Source organism: Mustela erminea, chromosome 1, assembly GCF_009829155.1.
Source record: "Mustela erminea isolate mMusErm1 chromosome 1, mMusErm1.Pri, whole genome shotgun sequence".
Taxonomy (NCBI): Eukaryota; Metazoa; Chordata; class Mammalia; order Carnivora; family Mustelidae; genus Mustela; species Mustela erminea.
The window spans coordinates 11,838,866-11,854,420 of record NC_045614.1 but is presented as its reverse complement, the minus strand read 5'-3'; the positions used below and the strand labels follow the sequence as shown (position 1 = coordinate 11,854,420).

At 38.9% G+C, this 15,555-nt stretch overlaps 2 protein-coding genes across 2 annotated transcripts; both read right to left on the bottom strand.

Annotated features, from left to right (window-relative positions):
- Positions 1–10,841: 10,841 nt before the first annotated feature.
- On the bottom strand, positions 10,842–11,675 carry LOC116568302 (olfactory receptor-like protein OLF4). Its single transcript, XM_032303842.1, has 2 exons — positions 11,328–11,675; positions 10,842–11,042 (listed from the first exon to the last, which is right to left on the bottom strand). The coding sequence occupies exons 1-2, from the start codon at positions 11,673–11,675 to the stop codon at positions 10,842–10,844; spliced, it is 549 nt and encodes a 182-aa protein (XP_032159733.1).
- A 1,743-nt stretch (positions 11,676–13,418) lies between these two features.
- On the bottom strand, positions 13,419–13,559 carry LOC116567898 (protein PIGBOS1-like). Its single transcript, XM_032303281.1, has one exon. The coding sequence runs from the start codon at positions 13,557–13,559 to the stop codon at positions 13,419–13,421; it is 141 nt and encodes a 46-aa protein (XP_032159172.1).
- Positions 13,560–15,555: the final 1,996 nt, after the last annotated feature.

Sequence of the window (15,555 nt, the reverse complement as noted above, 5' to 3'; positions counted from 1 at the left end):
GGTAGAATTCCCCCGGGAAGCCGTCTGGCCCTGGGCTTTTGTTTGTTTGGAGGTTTTTAATGACTGTTTCAATCTCCTTACTGGTTATGGGTCTGTTCAGGCTTTCTACTTCTTCCTGGTTCAGTTGTGGTAGTTTATATGTTTCTAGGAATGCATCCATTTCTTCCAGATTGTCAAATTTGTTGGCGTAGAGTTGCTCATAGTATGTTCTTATAATAGTTTGTATTTCTTTGGTGTTAGTTGTGATCTCTCCTCTTTCATTCATGATTTTATTTATTTGGGTCCTTTCTCTTTTCTTTTTGATAAGTCTGGCCAGGGGTTTATCAATTTTATTAATTCTTTCAAAGAACCAGCTCCTAGTTTTGTTGATTTGCTCTATTGTCTTTTTGGTTTCTATTTCATTGATTTCTTCTCTGATCTTTATGATTTCTCTTCTCCTGCTGGGCTTAGGGTTTCTTTCTTGTTCTTTCTCCAGCTCCGTTAGGTGTAGGGTTAGGTTGTGCACCTGAGACCTTTCTTGTTTCTTGAGGAAGGCTTGTACCGCTATATATTTTCCTCTCAGGACTGCCTTTGTTGTGTCCCACAGATTTTGAACCATTGTATTTTCATTATCATTTGTTTCCATAATTTTTTTCAATTCTTCTTTAATTTCCTGGTTGACCCATTCATTCTTTAGAAGGATGCTGTTTAGTCTCCATGTATTTGGATTCTCTCCAAACTTCCTTTTGTGGTTGAGTTCTAGCTTTAGAGCATTGTGGTCTGAAAATATGCAGGGAATGATCCCAATCTTTTGATACCGGTTGAGTCTTGATTTAGGACCGAGGATGTGATCTATTCTGGAGAATGTTCCATGTGCACTAGAGAAGAATGTGTATTCTGTTGCTTTGGGATGAAATATTCTGAATATATCTGTGATGTCCATCTGGTCCAGTGTGTCCTTTAAGGCCTTTATTTCCTTGTTGATCTTTTGCTTGGATGATCTGTCCATTTCAGTGAGGGGAGTGTTAAAGTCCCCTACTATTATTGTATTATTGTTGATGTGTTTCTTTGATTTTGTTATTAATTGGTTTATATAGTTGGCTGCTCCCACGTTGGGAGCATAGATATTTAAAATTGTTAGATCTTCTTGTTGGACAGACCCTTTGAGTATGATATAGTGTCCTTCCTCATCTCTTATTATAGTCTTTGGCTTAAAATCTAATTGATCTGATATAAGGATTGCCACTCCTGCTTTCTTCTGATGTCCATTAGCATGGTAAATTCTTTTCCACCCCCTCACTTTAAATCTGGAGGTGTCTTCGGGCTTAAAATGAGTTTCTTGGAGGCAACATATAGATGGGTTTTTTTTTTTTATCCATTCTGATACCCTGTGTCTTTTGATTGGGGCATTTAGCCCATTAACATTCAGGGTAACTATTGAGAAATATGAATTTAGTGCCATTGTATTGCCTGTAAGATGACTGTTACTGTATATTGTCTCTGTTCCTTTCTGATCTACCACTTGTAGGCTCTCTCTTTGCTTAGAGGACCCCTTTCAATATTTCCTGTAGAGCTGGTTTGGTGTTTGCAAATTCTTTCAGTTTCTGTTTGTCCTGGAAGCTTTTAATCTCTCCTTCTATTTTCAATGATAGCCTAGCTGGATATAGTATTCTTGGCTGCATGTTTTTCTCATTTAGTGCTCTGAAAATATCATGCCAGCTCTTTCTGGCCTGCCAGGTCTCTGTGGATAAGTCAGCTGTCAATCAAATATTTTTACCATTGTATGTTACAGACTTCTTTTCCCAGGCTGCTTTCAGGATTTTCTCTTTGTCACTGAGACTTGTAAATTTTACTATTAGGTGTCGGGGTGTGGGCCTATTCTTACTGATTTTGAGGGGCATTCTCTGAACCTCCTGAATTCTGATGCTCGTTCCCTTTGCCACATTGGGGAAATTCTCCCCAATAATTCTCTCCAGTATACCTTCTGCTCCCCTCTCTCTCTCTTCTTCTTCTGGATCCCAATTATTCTAACGTTGTTTCGTCTTATGGTGTCACTTACATCTCGAATTCTCCCCTCGTTGTCCAGTAGCTGTTTGTCCCTCTTTTGCTTTGCTTCTTTATTCTCTGTCATTGGGTATTCTATATCGCTAATTCGTTCTTCTGCCTCATTTATCCTAGCAGTGAGAGCCTCCATTTTTTATTGCACCCCATTAATAGCTTTTTTAAATTTCAACTTGGTTAGATTTTAGTTCTTTGATTTCTCCAGAGAGGGCTTTTATATCTCCCAATAGGGTTTCTCTAATATCTTCCATGCCTTTTTCGAGCCCGGCTAGAACCTTGAGAATTGTCATTCTGAACTCTAGATCTGACATATTACCAATGTCTGCATTGATTAGGTCCCTTGCCTTCGGTACTGCCTCTTGTTCTTTTTTTTTTGTGTTGAATTTTTCCGTCTTGTCATTTTGTCCAGATAAGAGTATATGAAAGAGCAAGTAAAATACTAAAAGTGTGGCAACAACCCCAGAAAAATATGGTTTAACCAAATCAGAAGAGATCCCAAATCGTGAGGGGGGAGAAAGGGGATAAAAAGAGGTTCAAAAAGAAAGAAAGAAAAAAAAAGAAAAAAAGAAAAAAAAAGAGAAGAATTTAAAAAAGGAAAACAAGTAAAGAAAAAAATAAAAAGGGAAAATACATATATATTAGATGAATTAGTTATAAAACGTTAAAAAAGAAAAGGGTAAAAAATTTTAGCAGAAGAAGAGAAAAAAAATGAAAAAGAAAAAAATTACATTAACTGCAAGACTAAAAAAATCACAGGGAAAAAAAAAAAAAGAAAAAAAAAATCACAGGGAGAAAGCCATTAGTTCCGTGCTTTGCTTTCTCCTACTCTGGAATCTGCTGCTCTCCTTGGTATTGAAACCGCACTCCTTGGTAGGTGAACTTGGTCTTGGCTGGATTTCTTGTTGATCTTCTGGGGGAGGGGCCTGGTGTAGTTATTCTCAAGTGTCTTTGCCCCAGGCGGAATTGCACCGCCCTTACCAGGGTCCCCGGCTGAATAATCCGCTCGGCTTTGCTTTCAGGAGCTTTTGTTCCCTGAGTGCTTTCCATAGAGTTCCGGAAGATGGGAATACAAATGGCGGCCTCCTGGTCTCCGGCCCCGGAGGAGCCGAGAGCCCGGGGCCCCACTCTTCAGTGCGCCCTCAGAGAACAGTGCCCAGTTACTCCCGTCTGCCTGACCTCCAGCGGCACTCCGATTCACGGAGCCTGCGACCGGTTCAAGGTAACCCCGAGCTGTGAGCTTACTGTCGGCTCTGTCTCTGTAGCCGGCTTTCCCGTTCCAATATGCGCAAGCTCTGCGACACTCAGATACCCCCGATCCTTCTGTGACCCTGTGGGACCTGAGGCCACGCTGACCCCGCGTGGGCTTCACCCCGGTTTAGCCTCTGGAGCGATGTCCCTCAGCGGAACAGACTTTTAAAAGTCCTGATTTTGTGCTCCATGCTCCGTCGCTTGCCGGGAGCCGGACCCCCCCCCCCCCGGGGTCTATCTTCCCGTCACTTTGGATTCACTTCTCCGCCGGTCCTACCTTTCAGAAAGTGGTTGTTTTTCTGTTTCCAGAATTGCTGTTCTTCTTCTCTTCGATCTGCCAATGGATTTGCAGGTGTTTGCAATCTTTAGATAAGCTATCTAGCTGATCTCTGGCTAGCTGAAGTAGTCTCACCCTGCTACTTCTCCGCCATCTTGACTCCTCCCCCCTTATTTTTGTTTTTAAACATTTCCTTAGCAATTTGGGGTCTCTTCTGATTCCATACCAATTTTTGGATTATTTGCTACAGCTCTTTGAAAAATACCAGTGGAATTGTGATCGGAATGGTATTGGAGTATTATGCCTCCATCAGAAAGGATGAATACCCAACTTTTGTAGCAATATGGATGGGACTGGAAGAGATTATGCTGAGTGAAGTAAGTCAAGCAGAGAGAGTCAATTATCATATGATTTCACTTATTTGTGGAGCATAACAAATAGCATGGAGGACAAGGGGAGATGGAGAGGAGAAGGGAGTGGGGGAAATTGGAAGGGTAGGGGAACCATGAGAGACTATGGACTCCGAAAAACAATATGAGGGTTTTGAAGGGGCTGGGGGCAGGAGGTCGGGGTATCAGGTGGTGGGTATTATAGAGGGCACGGATTGCATGGAGCACTGAATGTGGTGAAAAAAACAATGAATACTGTTATGCTGAAAATAAATACAAACAAAAACAAAAACAAAAACAGACACATAGACCAGTTGAACAGAGTAGAGAACCCAGATATGGACCCTCAACTGTATGGGCAAATAATCTTCGACAAAACAGGAAAAAATATATAGTGGAAAAAAGACAGTCTCTTCAATAAATGGTGCTGGGAAAACTGAACAGGTATATGTAGAAGAATGAAACTCGACCACTCTCTTACATTGTACACAAAGATAAACTCGAAATGGATAAAAGACCTCAAAATGAGACAGGAATCCATCAGAACCCTAGAGGAGAATGTAGGCAGTAACCTCTTCGATATCAGCCACAGCAACTTCTTTCAAGATGTGTCTCCAAAGGCAAAGGAAACAAAAGCGAAGATGAACTTTTGGGACTTCATCAAGATCAAAAGCTTCTGCACAGCAAAGGAAACAAAAAAACAAAGAGGCAACCCACGGAATGGGAGAAGATATTTGTAAATAACAGTACAGACAAAAGGTTGATATCCAGGATCTATAAAGAACTCCTAAAACTCAAAACACACAAAACCGATAATCATATAGAAAAATGGGCAGAAGATATGAACAGACACTTCTCCAATGAAGACATACAAATGGCTATCAGACACATGAAAAAATGTTCATCATCACTAGCCATCAGGGAGTTTCAAATTAAAACCACATTGAGATACCACCTTACACCAGTTAGAATGGCCAAAATTAGCAAGACAGGAAACAACATGTGTTGGAGGGGATGTGGAGAAAGGGGAACCCTCTTCCATTGTTGGTGGAATGCACGTTGGTGCAGCCTCTTTGGAGAACAGTGTGGAGATTCCTCATGAAATTAAAAGTAGAACTTCCCTATGAATCTGCCATGGCACTACTGGGTATTTACCCCAAAGATACAGATGTAGTGAAATGAAGGGCCATCTGTACCCCAATGTTTATAGCAGCAATGGCCACAGTCGCCAAACTGTGGAAAGAACCAAGATGCCCTTCAATGGATGAATGGATAAGGAAGATGTGGTCCATATACACTATGGTGTATTATGCCTCCATCAGAAAGGATGAATCCCCAACTTTTGTAGCAATATGGATGGGACTGGAAGAGATTATGCTGAGTGAAATAAGTCAAGCAGAGAGAGTCCATTATCATATGGTTTCACTTACTTGTGGAGCATAACAAATAACATGGAGGAGAAGGGGAGATGGAGAGGAGAAGGGAGTTGGGGGAAATTGGAAGGGGAAGTGAACCATGAGAAACTATGGAGTCTGAAAAACAATATGAGGGTTTTGAAGGGGCAGGGGGTGGGAGATCGGGGTACCAGGTGGTAGGTATTATAGAGGGCACGGATTGTATGGAGCACTGGGTGTGGTGTAAAAATAATGAGTACTGTTATGCTGAAAATAAATACAAAATAAATTAAATAAAATAATGGACAGAAGACATGAACAGACACTTCTCCAATGAAGAGCTATTTTAATATTTTCACACACCTTACACTGAGCTTGGAATCTTAAGTGAATTTTTTAATTCCATTTTTACAGAAGTCCACTCTGTAATGTCTGTACTATAATAAATCTTAACCCACATTTGTAAAAGTAGGGCTCAGAAGAGTTAAACAAACTTCCCAGAGTTATGAGCTGAAAGAAGGATGAACTTTGAATGGAACTCCAGCAGATATTTCCAGTTCTCATGCTCTAGGTCAGTGGTCCTCATCCAGAGGCAATTTTTGCCCAGAGAACCCTTGATAAGACTTGGAGAAATCTTGGTTGTCATAATTAGGGAGGTGCTAGTGGCACCTAATGGGTTGAGTCCAGTGATGCCTTCCCATATCCTACAATGCAGAGGATGGCCCCCACCATAAAAAATGATCTAGCACAAACGTCAGCAGTGGAGAGGTTTAGAAACACCATTCTAGACCAGAACTTCTCCAAAATTAATGTGTATTTGAATCACTTGAGGATGTTTTTCAAATTCAAATCTGATTTGGCAAGATGTGGATGAGGCTCAGAGATCCTGTAATTGCAACTGTTTCCCAGTTGATACTAATGCCACCAGTCCTGGTCTATGGACCATTCTTTAAGTACTAAGGCTGTAGTTCAGTGTTGAGTCAGGGATAGTTGTTTTTAGACCTTCTCTACCCAGAGTTCTAGTGCCCACTTCAGGTCTGACCTTGGGTGGTCACACGATGGACTCAGTAGGTGAGCTTGTGCATGCCCAAGTTTATGCATGCCTCTTGAATATTTCCTTCCTGAGATGTATGGTCTCATGGGTGGGATGATGCCAGGTGGAAGACATGCATAAGACAAAGTATGGGTAAAGAATATGGAGCTTCCTTGCATTCTCCAGGTATACCACTCTACCATTCTCCATGTGTTCAGCAATCTGAAGGCTCACTGAATCATCCTTTTGGGCTTTATGGAAGCTTCATGATATAGACACATTTGGTTAAATTATTCACCATTTTGTGGTTAGACTCCATTTCCAGCCCCTTTCCCATCCCAGAAGGTCAAGGCATGGGGACTAAATTTCCAGTTCTCTAATCACATTGTTGGTCCGCCTGGCAAATATACCCTCTCCATGGGTACTTTCCCAAAGTCACTTCAGTAACCTGATGAAAAACATCTTTATGGCTCTCATTACTTAGGAAAATCAAAGTTTTAGAAGCTCTATGCCATAAATGGGTATGAAGACCAAATGTATATTTTTTTTATAAATTGCAATATCATAGTTATAAATGTAGTACTGGAAGAAGCCTTGATTGGATTCTGTCAGGATGCTTCCAGTTCTCACTCTGCAACAGTGGTTCTCAACCAGATATGATTTTGCTCCTGGAGATATTTGACCATGTCTCAAATGATGTTGCTGAATATTTATAATCCAAGAGATAGCACAAATACTTATCCAGCCCCAAGGGTCAACAGTGAGAAGGTGAGAATTATGATTCTACACCAACACTTCTCTACTTTCACTGTACATACAAATCACCAAAGTTCACAATTAAAATGCAAATTCTGATTCATCACATGTTTGGTGGGCCCAGGGAATCTGCATTTCTTTTTATTTATTTATTTATTCATTTTAAATTTATTTATTTATTCATAAATCTATCTATTCATAACTTTATTTATTTATTTAAATTTATTAATTTATTTATTTTCAGAAAAACAGTATTCATTATTTTTTCACCACACCCAGTGCTCCATGCAATTCGTGCCCTCTTAAATACCCACAATCTGGTGGGACTCTGCATTTCAACAAGCTTCCAGGTGGTGTTGATACTGCAGGTCCTGGTCTGTGGGGCACAGATTGAGAGTAAGTCTCTGTTTCTGAGTTAGAGTGATGTGTAGGTAGTTTTAGGTCTTCTCCACCAGGAAACTTCAGTGTTTGTAGTTTTGAAAGAAAAGGTTTTCAGATAACTCTATGGGTTTTGATAAATTCTCTGGTCAAGTCTTTTTTTAAAATTAAGTTCAGTCTGTCAACATATAGTAGTACATTATTAGTTTCTGATGTAGTGTTCAATGACTCATTAATTCCATATAACACTCAGTGCTCATCTTTTTCAAAATTTTTAAAAATTATAAAAAGATTTTATTTATTTTACAAAGAGAGAGAAATACGGAGAGAGAGACAACAGGGAAGGAGCAGAGGGAGAGGTAGAGGAAGATAATTGTCAGCAAATTCTGTTCTGAGGACAGAGCTTGATGCAGGACTTGATCCCAGAACCCAAAGTTCATGAGCTAAGATGAAATAAAGAGTCAGAAGTTCAACTGTCTAAGCCACCCAGGTGATCTTCAAGTCTTTATATAAGGTGGCATAGAAAAATTTATATTTGAAACAGGCTTTGTGACAGGCACAATAAGGGCTTCTGAAAAATGTCTACATCCTAGGCCAAAGAACTGCTGAAAACATTTGTTTACCAAGTATGGAAAATTCAGCTACTATATTGAATAAAGCTGCTAATCTCTGATCTTGATATAATAAGTCAAGCAGTCAAGCAGAGAGAGTCAATTATCATATGGTTTCATTTATTTGTGGAGCATAAGAAATAACATGGAGGACATGGGGAGATGGAGAGGAGAAGGGAGTTGGGGGAAATTGGACGGGGAGAAGAACCATGAGAGACCATGGACTCTGAAAAACAATCTGAGGGTTTTGAAGGGGCGGGGGTGGGAGGTTGGGTGGGCCTGGTGGTGGGTATTATGGAGGGCATGTATTTCATGGAGCACTGGGTGTGATACATAAACAATAAATTCTGGTACACTGAAAAGAAAAAAAAATTAAAAAAAAAAGAGATTAGTCTGAAATATCCAGATGGGACTAGTATCATCACAATGGTCTTCTAAATGTGGAAGAGGGAGGACTAAGTATTGGAATCTGAGAGACATTTTCAGACTCTGCTGTGGGCTTGAAGACGGAAGAAAGGCACAAGACAAGAAAGGCAGGTAGCCACTGAAAAGTGAAATAAGAAAGAGAGTCAGTTCTCCTCTAGAGTGTCCGAAGGATTGCAGCCCTGCAGACTTCTTACTTGTAGCCCGATGAGATCTATTTCAGGCTTATGGCCTTCTAGAAATAGGATAAATCACTGTTTTAAGCCACTCATGTGGTCATTCATTACAACAGGAATTGAATACATTTGTTCAGAAAAATATTTTTTCTAGGAATGGAGTTTGAGCCTTTCAACTCATTTAGTGAACTTCTCTTGGGTAAAGGCATTTGGTAGTGAAATTTCACCTTAACTGGAAGGGGAAAATAAGTTTAAGTTTGGAGCTATTCTGCCCCATTACCTGGACAGCGATTTCCCACTGCATAAATGTAAATGTGGTTTGGAATCTGAGGTCCTTGAAATTTTGAGATAAATAATTCCTTATTAAAATTAAAGTTACTCATTCTATTTTAAATGATTGTGTCAAAATTCTACGTTCTTCATATTTTATGTTGATTCAAATGTTTATTCTTTGGATTTTTATCCTCTCCCTTTTTTAGATTTTTTTTCAATACATTAGATGAGATTTAAATAATTCTTTATATGTCTACATAAATTGTGTGAATGTGTTCATTTTAGAGAAAGATGTATACAAGTACACACACACGTACATACTCACACTCCTAACCTTGAATGTTTCCTTTGGATTCAACAAAGTGTTTCTGTATATTTATTTTAGGTGGCTGAAATGAAGACAGACTTTGTTAGAGTACCTTCCAGGTCACCAAGAGAAGCTGGAAGGAGATGTTTCTTTGCACAAAGGTTGTAACCTGAATCACATGACTGGACAGGAATTCAGTCTCTCTAATGGATCATACTTTGATTCTGAAGAAATTTATGGATGATATGTAATGGATGATATTGATTTTATTCAATCATTTCCCATTTTATGGTTATGACAAAATTTAGAAAAGAGGAAATATTTCATTTAGAAGGAAGAAAATAGTCCTATTTCTATGCAGCAGAAAGAGGAAGATGAGTCAGAAAACATCATAAATATGCCAACCAATTCTTTACCACAAAGGGGGAAGCCAATTCTTGTACATGAATGTCAAACTGCATACTTCAGTGAGTATGAGTGTTTTATGGCAGCATAAAATGAAATACTCTGCTTAGTAATACAAAGTATAATTCCAATTTTTCTTCATCGTATTTAAGATCTTCCCTGTCTCAAAGGCCATATGAAGTTATTTATTCTAATATGTTTTTCTGTGTAGACTCCACTTGGAGACATGTACTTGGTATTCATTTTGCCCATCACTGTGGTAGGCACAATGGACACAGCTCGGTGGGAGAACAAGATCCCAATAAGGAGACTGGAACTCAGTGACTACCTATAGGACAAACTATAAGTTTGTCTACATTGTCAGGATGAGCAGTGAGGCAGTGATATACAAAGTTTTGACATACACAAAAGAGAAAAACTGGGATCTCATACTTTCCTTTATTATAAGATTATATAAATGACCATAGTTATCAAACTAGTATTTTTTTCTGTATGAATAATATGAATCATGACTATTCTTTTTTAAAATAAGAGAAAATTACTTGGGATGATACATGTTCTTTAAATAGAAAGTATTCTTCTTTTAAAGATTTTTTTATTCATTTATTTGACAGAGGGAAAGAGAGGGAGAGAGAGAGAGTGAGCACAAGGACGGGGAGCAGCAGACAGAAGGAGAGAGACAAGAAGACTCCCCACCAAGCAGGGAGCCCAACATAGGGCTCAATCCCAGGGCTCTAGGATGATGACTTGAGGCAAAGGAAGATGCTTAACTGACTGAGGCACCCTGGTGACCCAAGAAGAAGGTATTCTTAAGAAATCCGTGGTACTCCATGACATAAATGAAAATTTACAAGTATTTTTGATCAAGGGTGGAAAAAAACCGTGGAAAAATATATTATGGACAAAGGGGAAAACTGTCTGTATATCAGATAGAGCAGAAGGTTAATAAAGTGAGTTACTTAAATATACAGAGAAGTTGAATTCAAACAAATGGAAATTCCAGGAAATAAATAGAAGGAGCCAATTCTATGTCCAAAGTCTGATCAACGAATATCAGTTCCTGGCTCTGAGGCTGTGAACCTCATGGGTATGCAATCATGGGCACTTCCTCAGCCCCGGAATGATTGGCTGTTACATCACTGGAATCCCAATGATTGCTTTCAGAGCCCTCTTTATATCTTTGTTCCTCAGGCTATAGATGAAGGGGTTCAACATAGGTGTGACCACGGTGTACATCACGGAGACCACTGAACTTGAGTGGGAGCTCTGGGGAGCAGCAGAGCTAAGGTACACACCAAGCATTGTACAATAAAACAAGGAGACAACAGAGAGGTGAGATGCACAGGTGGAAAATGCTTTATACTTGCCTTGAGCTGATGATATTCTACATATGGCAGTAACAATCTTAGAATAAGAGTAAAGGATCCCAGAAAAAGGACCACCACACAGCAGAACAGCTGCAAAATACATCACCAAGTTATTAAGAAAGGTGTCAGAACAGGCAAGTTGGATCATCTGATTGAGTTCACAAAAGAAGTGGGGGATTTGGAAATGTGCACAGAAAGAAAGCCGCAACATCATTAAACTATGTAGTAAGGAATTCAGGATAGAAATGATCCAGGACACCAGAACCAGCAGGCCACAGAGCCAGGGATTCATGATGACCATGTAGTGCAGGGGGTAACAGATGGCCACTAGCCGGTCATAGGCCATCACACTCAGGAGGAAGATGTCTGACACAGCAAAGAGTATGAGAAAATAAATCTGCGTGAGGCAGTCTGCATATGTTATGACCTTGCTTTGAGTCTGGATGTTCCACAGCATCTTGGGGATAATGGTGGAGGTGAAACAGATGTCAACAAAGGACAGGTTGTTAAGGAAAAAGTACATGGGGGTGTGGAGGTGGGAGTCTGAACTGATGGCCAAGATGATGAGCAGGTTTCCAAACACAGTGATCAGGTACATGGAGAGGAAAAGCCCAAATATGAGGGGCTGCAGTTCTGGGTCCTCAGATAAACCCAGAAGGTGAAACTCTGAAATTTGTGTATCATTTCCTGGTTCCATGTGGTAGAGGTGACTTCAAGGACAGAAACAAATAGCATGACTAATTTTCACACAATCTTGTATTACTCTCAGTTTTTAAATGCTACTTTTAATATTTTATATTCTAGAAATTCACTTTAATATGTTGTGCATAGATATGGTACACTTAAGGGGAACCTCTCTACCCGCATAGTTTTGGAATTTTTGTTCTACTTACTTTTTCCCCAAACATAAATTGAGTGTTGTCCACATTTTAGGCATTGTCTAGGCAAGGACTATGGGGTGGTAAAGAATAAAAATCCTTAGTATTCACTGATGTAGAAAAAAATACATTAACAAATAAGAAAATTAAAAAGCATTTCAGATGGTGGCAGGAGGTATGAAGAAAATGAAAGCAGGGGTAAAGCATAGTGTGAATAGGGCATGCCATTTTCCTGGGTATATAAGACATTCTGCAAAGGTCATACTGGAATATAGATCTCAAGTAAGACAGAGGGATAGATGAAGGAATATGGGGGAAGTGTGTGTCCATCAGAGGGAATGGCCAGTGCAAAATCCTCAAAGAAGGTACATGTTTCCCAGGTTCAAGTCAAAGGAGCAAAGTCAGTGCTGCAAGGGGAATGAGCAGGAGGGAGACTGAGGAGAGATGTTGTCAGACATGCTGAGGAGGAAAGTGGCCTCTCTACCTCTGAACCCTCAAGGCACAGGGATATCCATGTCCACACTGCTTCTCCCACTGCTCCCACTGTATTCATTGTATTGCAAAGGCATCCGATTAATTGAACAAGATCTCCTTCTTAGGGTTCTCTGTTGATTCAGTTATGGCCCCTGTATTGTGTAACCTTGGGAGTTATGAATCCTGGCACCCTTTTGTGGGGACTGCTCACACTCTACAAGTCATACACACAGAGGACACCATGGTCTTCTGGGTTGTGTTATTCCCCTTTCTCAGCCCTGACCATCCTGGTTATGCTAGGAGTAGATCCAATGCAAGTAGGCCAGATTAGTGACTTTCCCCTACAAAATGCAGAAATGCCAATACTTAAGCCTCCTATGGACAAATAATATATAAAAATATATATTTATGTATATGTATATATATATATGTATATATATATATAATTCATTAATTTATTCAGTACTAATGTCAGTTTCACAGAGTGACTGCTGCTCACGCTTTTAAAGGTCTTTCATATTCCTTATCATTAAATTGCTATTATTACAATGTTAGAAAAAGTATGTTGAGATTGTTAAACTCAATGTGTGGTTGTAATTGGGTGTGATATATATGTATACCCCCCTCAAATTAGCAATGGGATAAACCAACACTTCCCAAAAAGAAAGGTACACGAAACAACAAGAGTTGGAGCATAGAAGACTTATTTTCCCTGTACTTCCTGCATCATTATTTGCCTAACTCTTTTATATGTGGTCTGATAGGAGATGAGGTTAGCCCCTTTCTCCCTTCTCTTATGTGGCATCTTTTTTTTTTTAACTTTCTACCAGATTATTTATTTTTTAAAAAAATTTTATTTATTTTTTAAAAATTTATTTTCAGTGTTCCCAATCTACTAGATTATTTATAATCAGTGTATAATTTCAGTAGATTTTTAAACAATTACAGTTCATCTCCATGTAGTATTAACTTTTCTTCTCTTTTGATTCTTATGCCAATTTCAACTTTTCTTTTAATTCCATCTGATCTTGGTAATATTGTTCCAATATTAGTTGATAAATATGCATCCTTCCAGCAATTCCAAGGATGCTAGTAAAAAGCAGTTTTGGAAGAGTCAATCTCCCAAACATTTTTCAACAAATCCCATATAGTGCTTCTGTCCCACTGTGGCTTTTGAAAAATTACAGTCCACATCCAGGAAATATCTTCAGATCTGCTGCACTCAGTGGCAGACACAAATTTCAGAGTTTTATGTGACATTTTTTTATTGACATTCTTGGGCTTTATGTATTTTTCTATCCTTTAACAAACCCAAGGTGCCCACTCTAATCCTCAAACTGGATTTCATCCAACGTGCAAAAAGGTCCACAGACCATGCTCTATAATCCTGCCCACACCATGATAATTCTATCATTTTGTACTCAATAATTTGCTTCAGATCTTCTGACTGTGGGCATCATATCATACACACATTTATTTCATTGTGTTGTCCGCACTGTTATGAGACATGATTCAAAAGTGCATGGACTTTACCTTCCTGGCTCACTTTTGTTTTTTTCACCAAGTTTTGTGAACATATGTGCTTAATATAAAAAGACCTAAGAGTGTAAAAAGTTAGAGAATGAAAAAACTAGGTTAAACCAGTTTAAACTAGGTTAAACCAGTTTTAACTAGGTTAAGCATAACTAGGTTAAAATGTAAAATGAATAGTTTCAAAACACCTGTCCTAGGGAAATTTGTATGTAAAACCAAAATAAACTGAAATGGGATATAAAATAGCAATCATCAATGATAACAGTGTGGATTAATAACTAAATTGGAAAATGCTTATATATGAAGAATATAGCATGTAATATTCCTAGAATATTCTGGCTTATGGCAGATCCTCAGTTTTTATTTGTTATATGTGTCAGGAATTAGGTCTCATTGTATAAGGACATTTACCATACGGCAAGGTTGTATTTCTATTTTGTTGGACAAGGTTGAATTGCTAAATAAATACTGGCATAAAAGAATATCTTTTTGAATGAATTCTGTTATGCTGAAAAGAAAATTAAAAAAATATCTGTTTGGAAGAATATGAAATCAGTCCCCTCTCAGATCTTACTAAAACTCAGAGGATTATGGCCTTGGTATTACTGTAACCATAGATTATATTAGAACATTAATAAAACTGCACACAAAAATTGCAGTTGGGCAAAACCACTTAAATATAACATGAAACTCAGAAGTAAGTAGACACATTGAAATAAAATGTCAAATTTTTATGGTCAAAATATGTTCCAAAAGTCAATTGAGAAATAAAGATCTGAAGAAATCATTTAAAATGCTGATAGTGTTTTAAAAATAGGGCAAAAGAGAATAACATATAGGCATATAATAATAAAAATCAATGAGCATGGTCATCAAATACATGAAGTTGGCTGAAACTGAGGAATAGTTTAAGAACAGCAAGAAACATCTCTATCACCAGCAGCCTGGGAAACAAACTTATAGAGCTGTTACATTCTTTGTGGTTGGAAATTTTAAACTGGTGGCCAAGGGGTTACTGTGAATTTGCTGGTAGAAAAGTAAGTTGTTACAAGATTGAAGTCAGAACCTGAAGACAGCTGTGTTCCAAATACTGGTATTTTTTACCTCGTGGTTTCTCTGTCTCTGCACCATGGACATGCTGGACAAATCCTGCCCTGGGGCGGGGTACCTTGTAGGGTGTTTAGACATTACCCCCATGCACCCATTTCCCCTGTGACAGACAAAGCTGTCTTCAGACTGTGATCAGTGACCCTCAGGGGACAAAATCACACTGGATTAGAATCACACATTGAGTTTAACAATCTCAACATATTTTTTCTAGCATTGTAATAATAACAGTTTGATGATAAAGAATATGAAAGACCTCAAAAGTGTGAGTTAGCACTGAATAAATTAATCAATCAAACAAACAAACACAGGGATCTTTTGCTCTGGGCTAGGTTGAATTGGCTCTCAGGTGATGACTGGTCAATGTTCTTGGCTTCCATTCTCCCTGACCCTGTCATCAACAGTCAGTTGGGGTGTTGGACTCACCTGGCTGGGGTGTCTGAGAGGAAGGTGTCCTGTGGTAGCCTGAATTCCTCCCTGGAGAGC

Bases quoted from the DNA above. Each gene is read 5' to 3' on its own strand.
- LOC116568302 (XM_032303842.1), bottom strand. From the start codon at position 11,675: ATGTACCTGATCACTGTGTTTGGAAACCTGCTCATCATCTTGGCCATC. The intron at 11,043-11,327 runs ATCATTTCTATC...TGTGCATCTCAC, and splicing joins TGCTGGTTCTGGTGTCCTGG to CTCTCTGTTGTCTCCTTGTT.
- LOC116567898 (XM_032303281.1), bottom strand. From the start codon at position 13,559: ATGTTTGGGAGATTGACTCTTCCAAAACTGCTTTTTACTAGCATCCTT.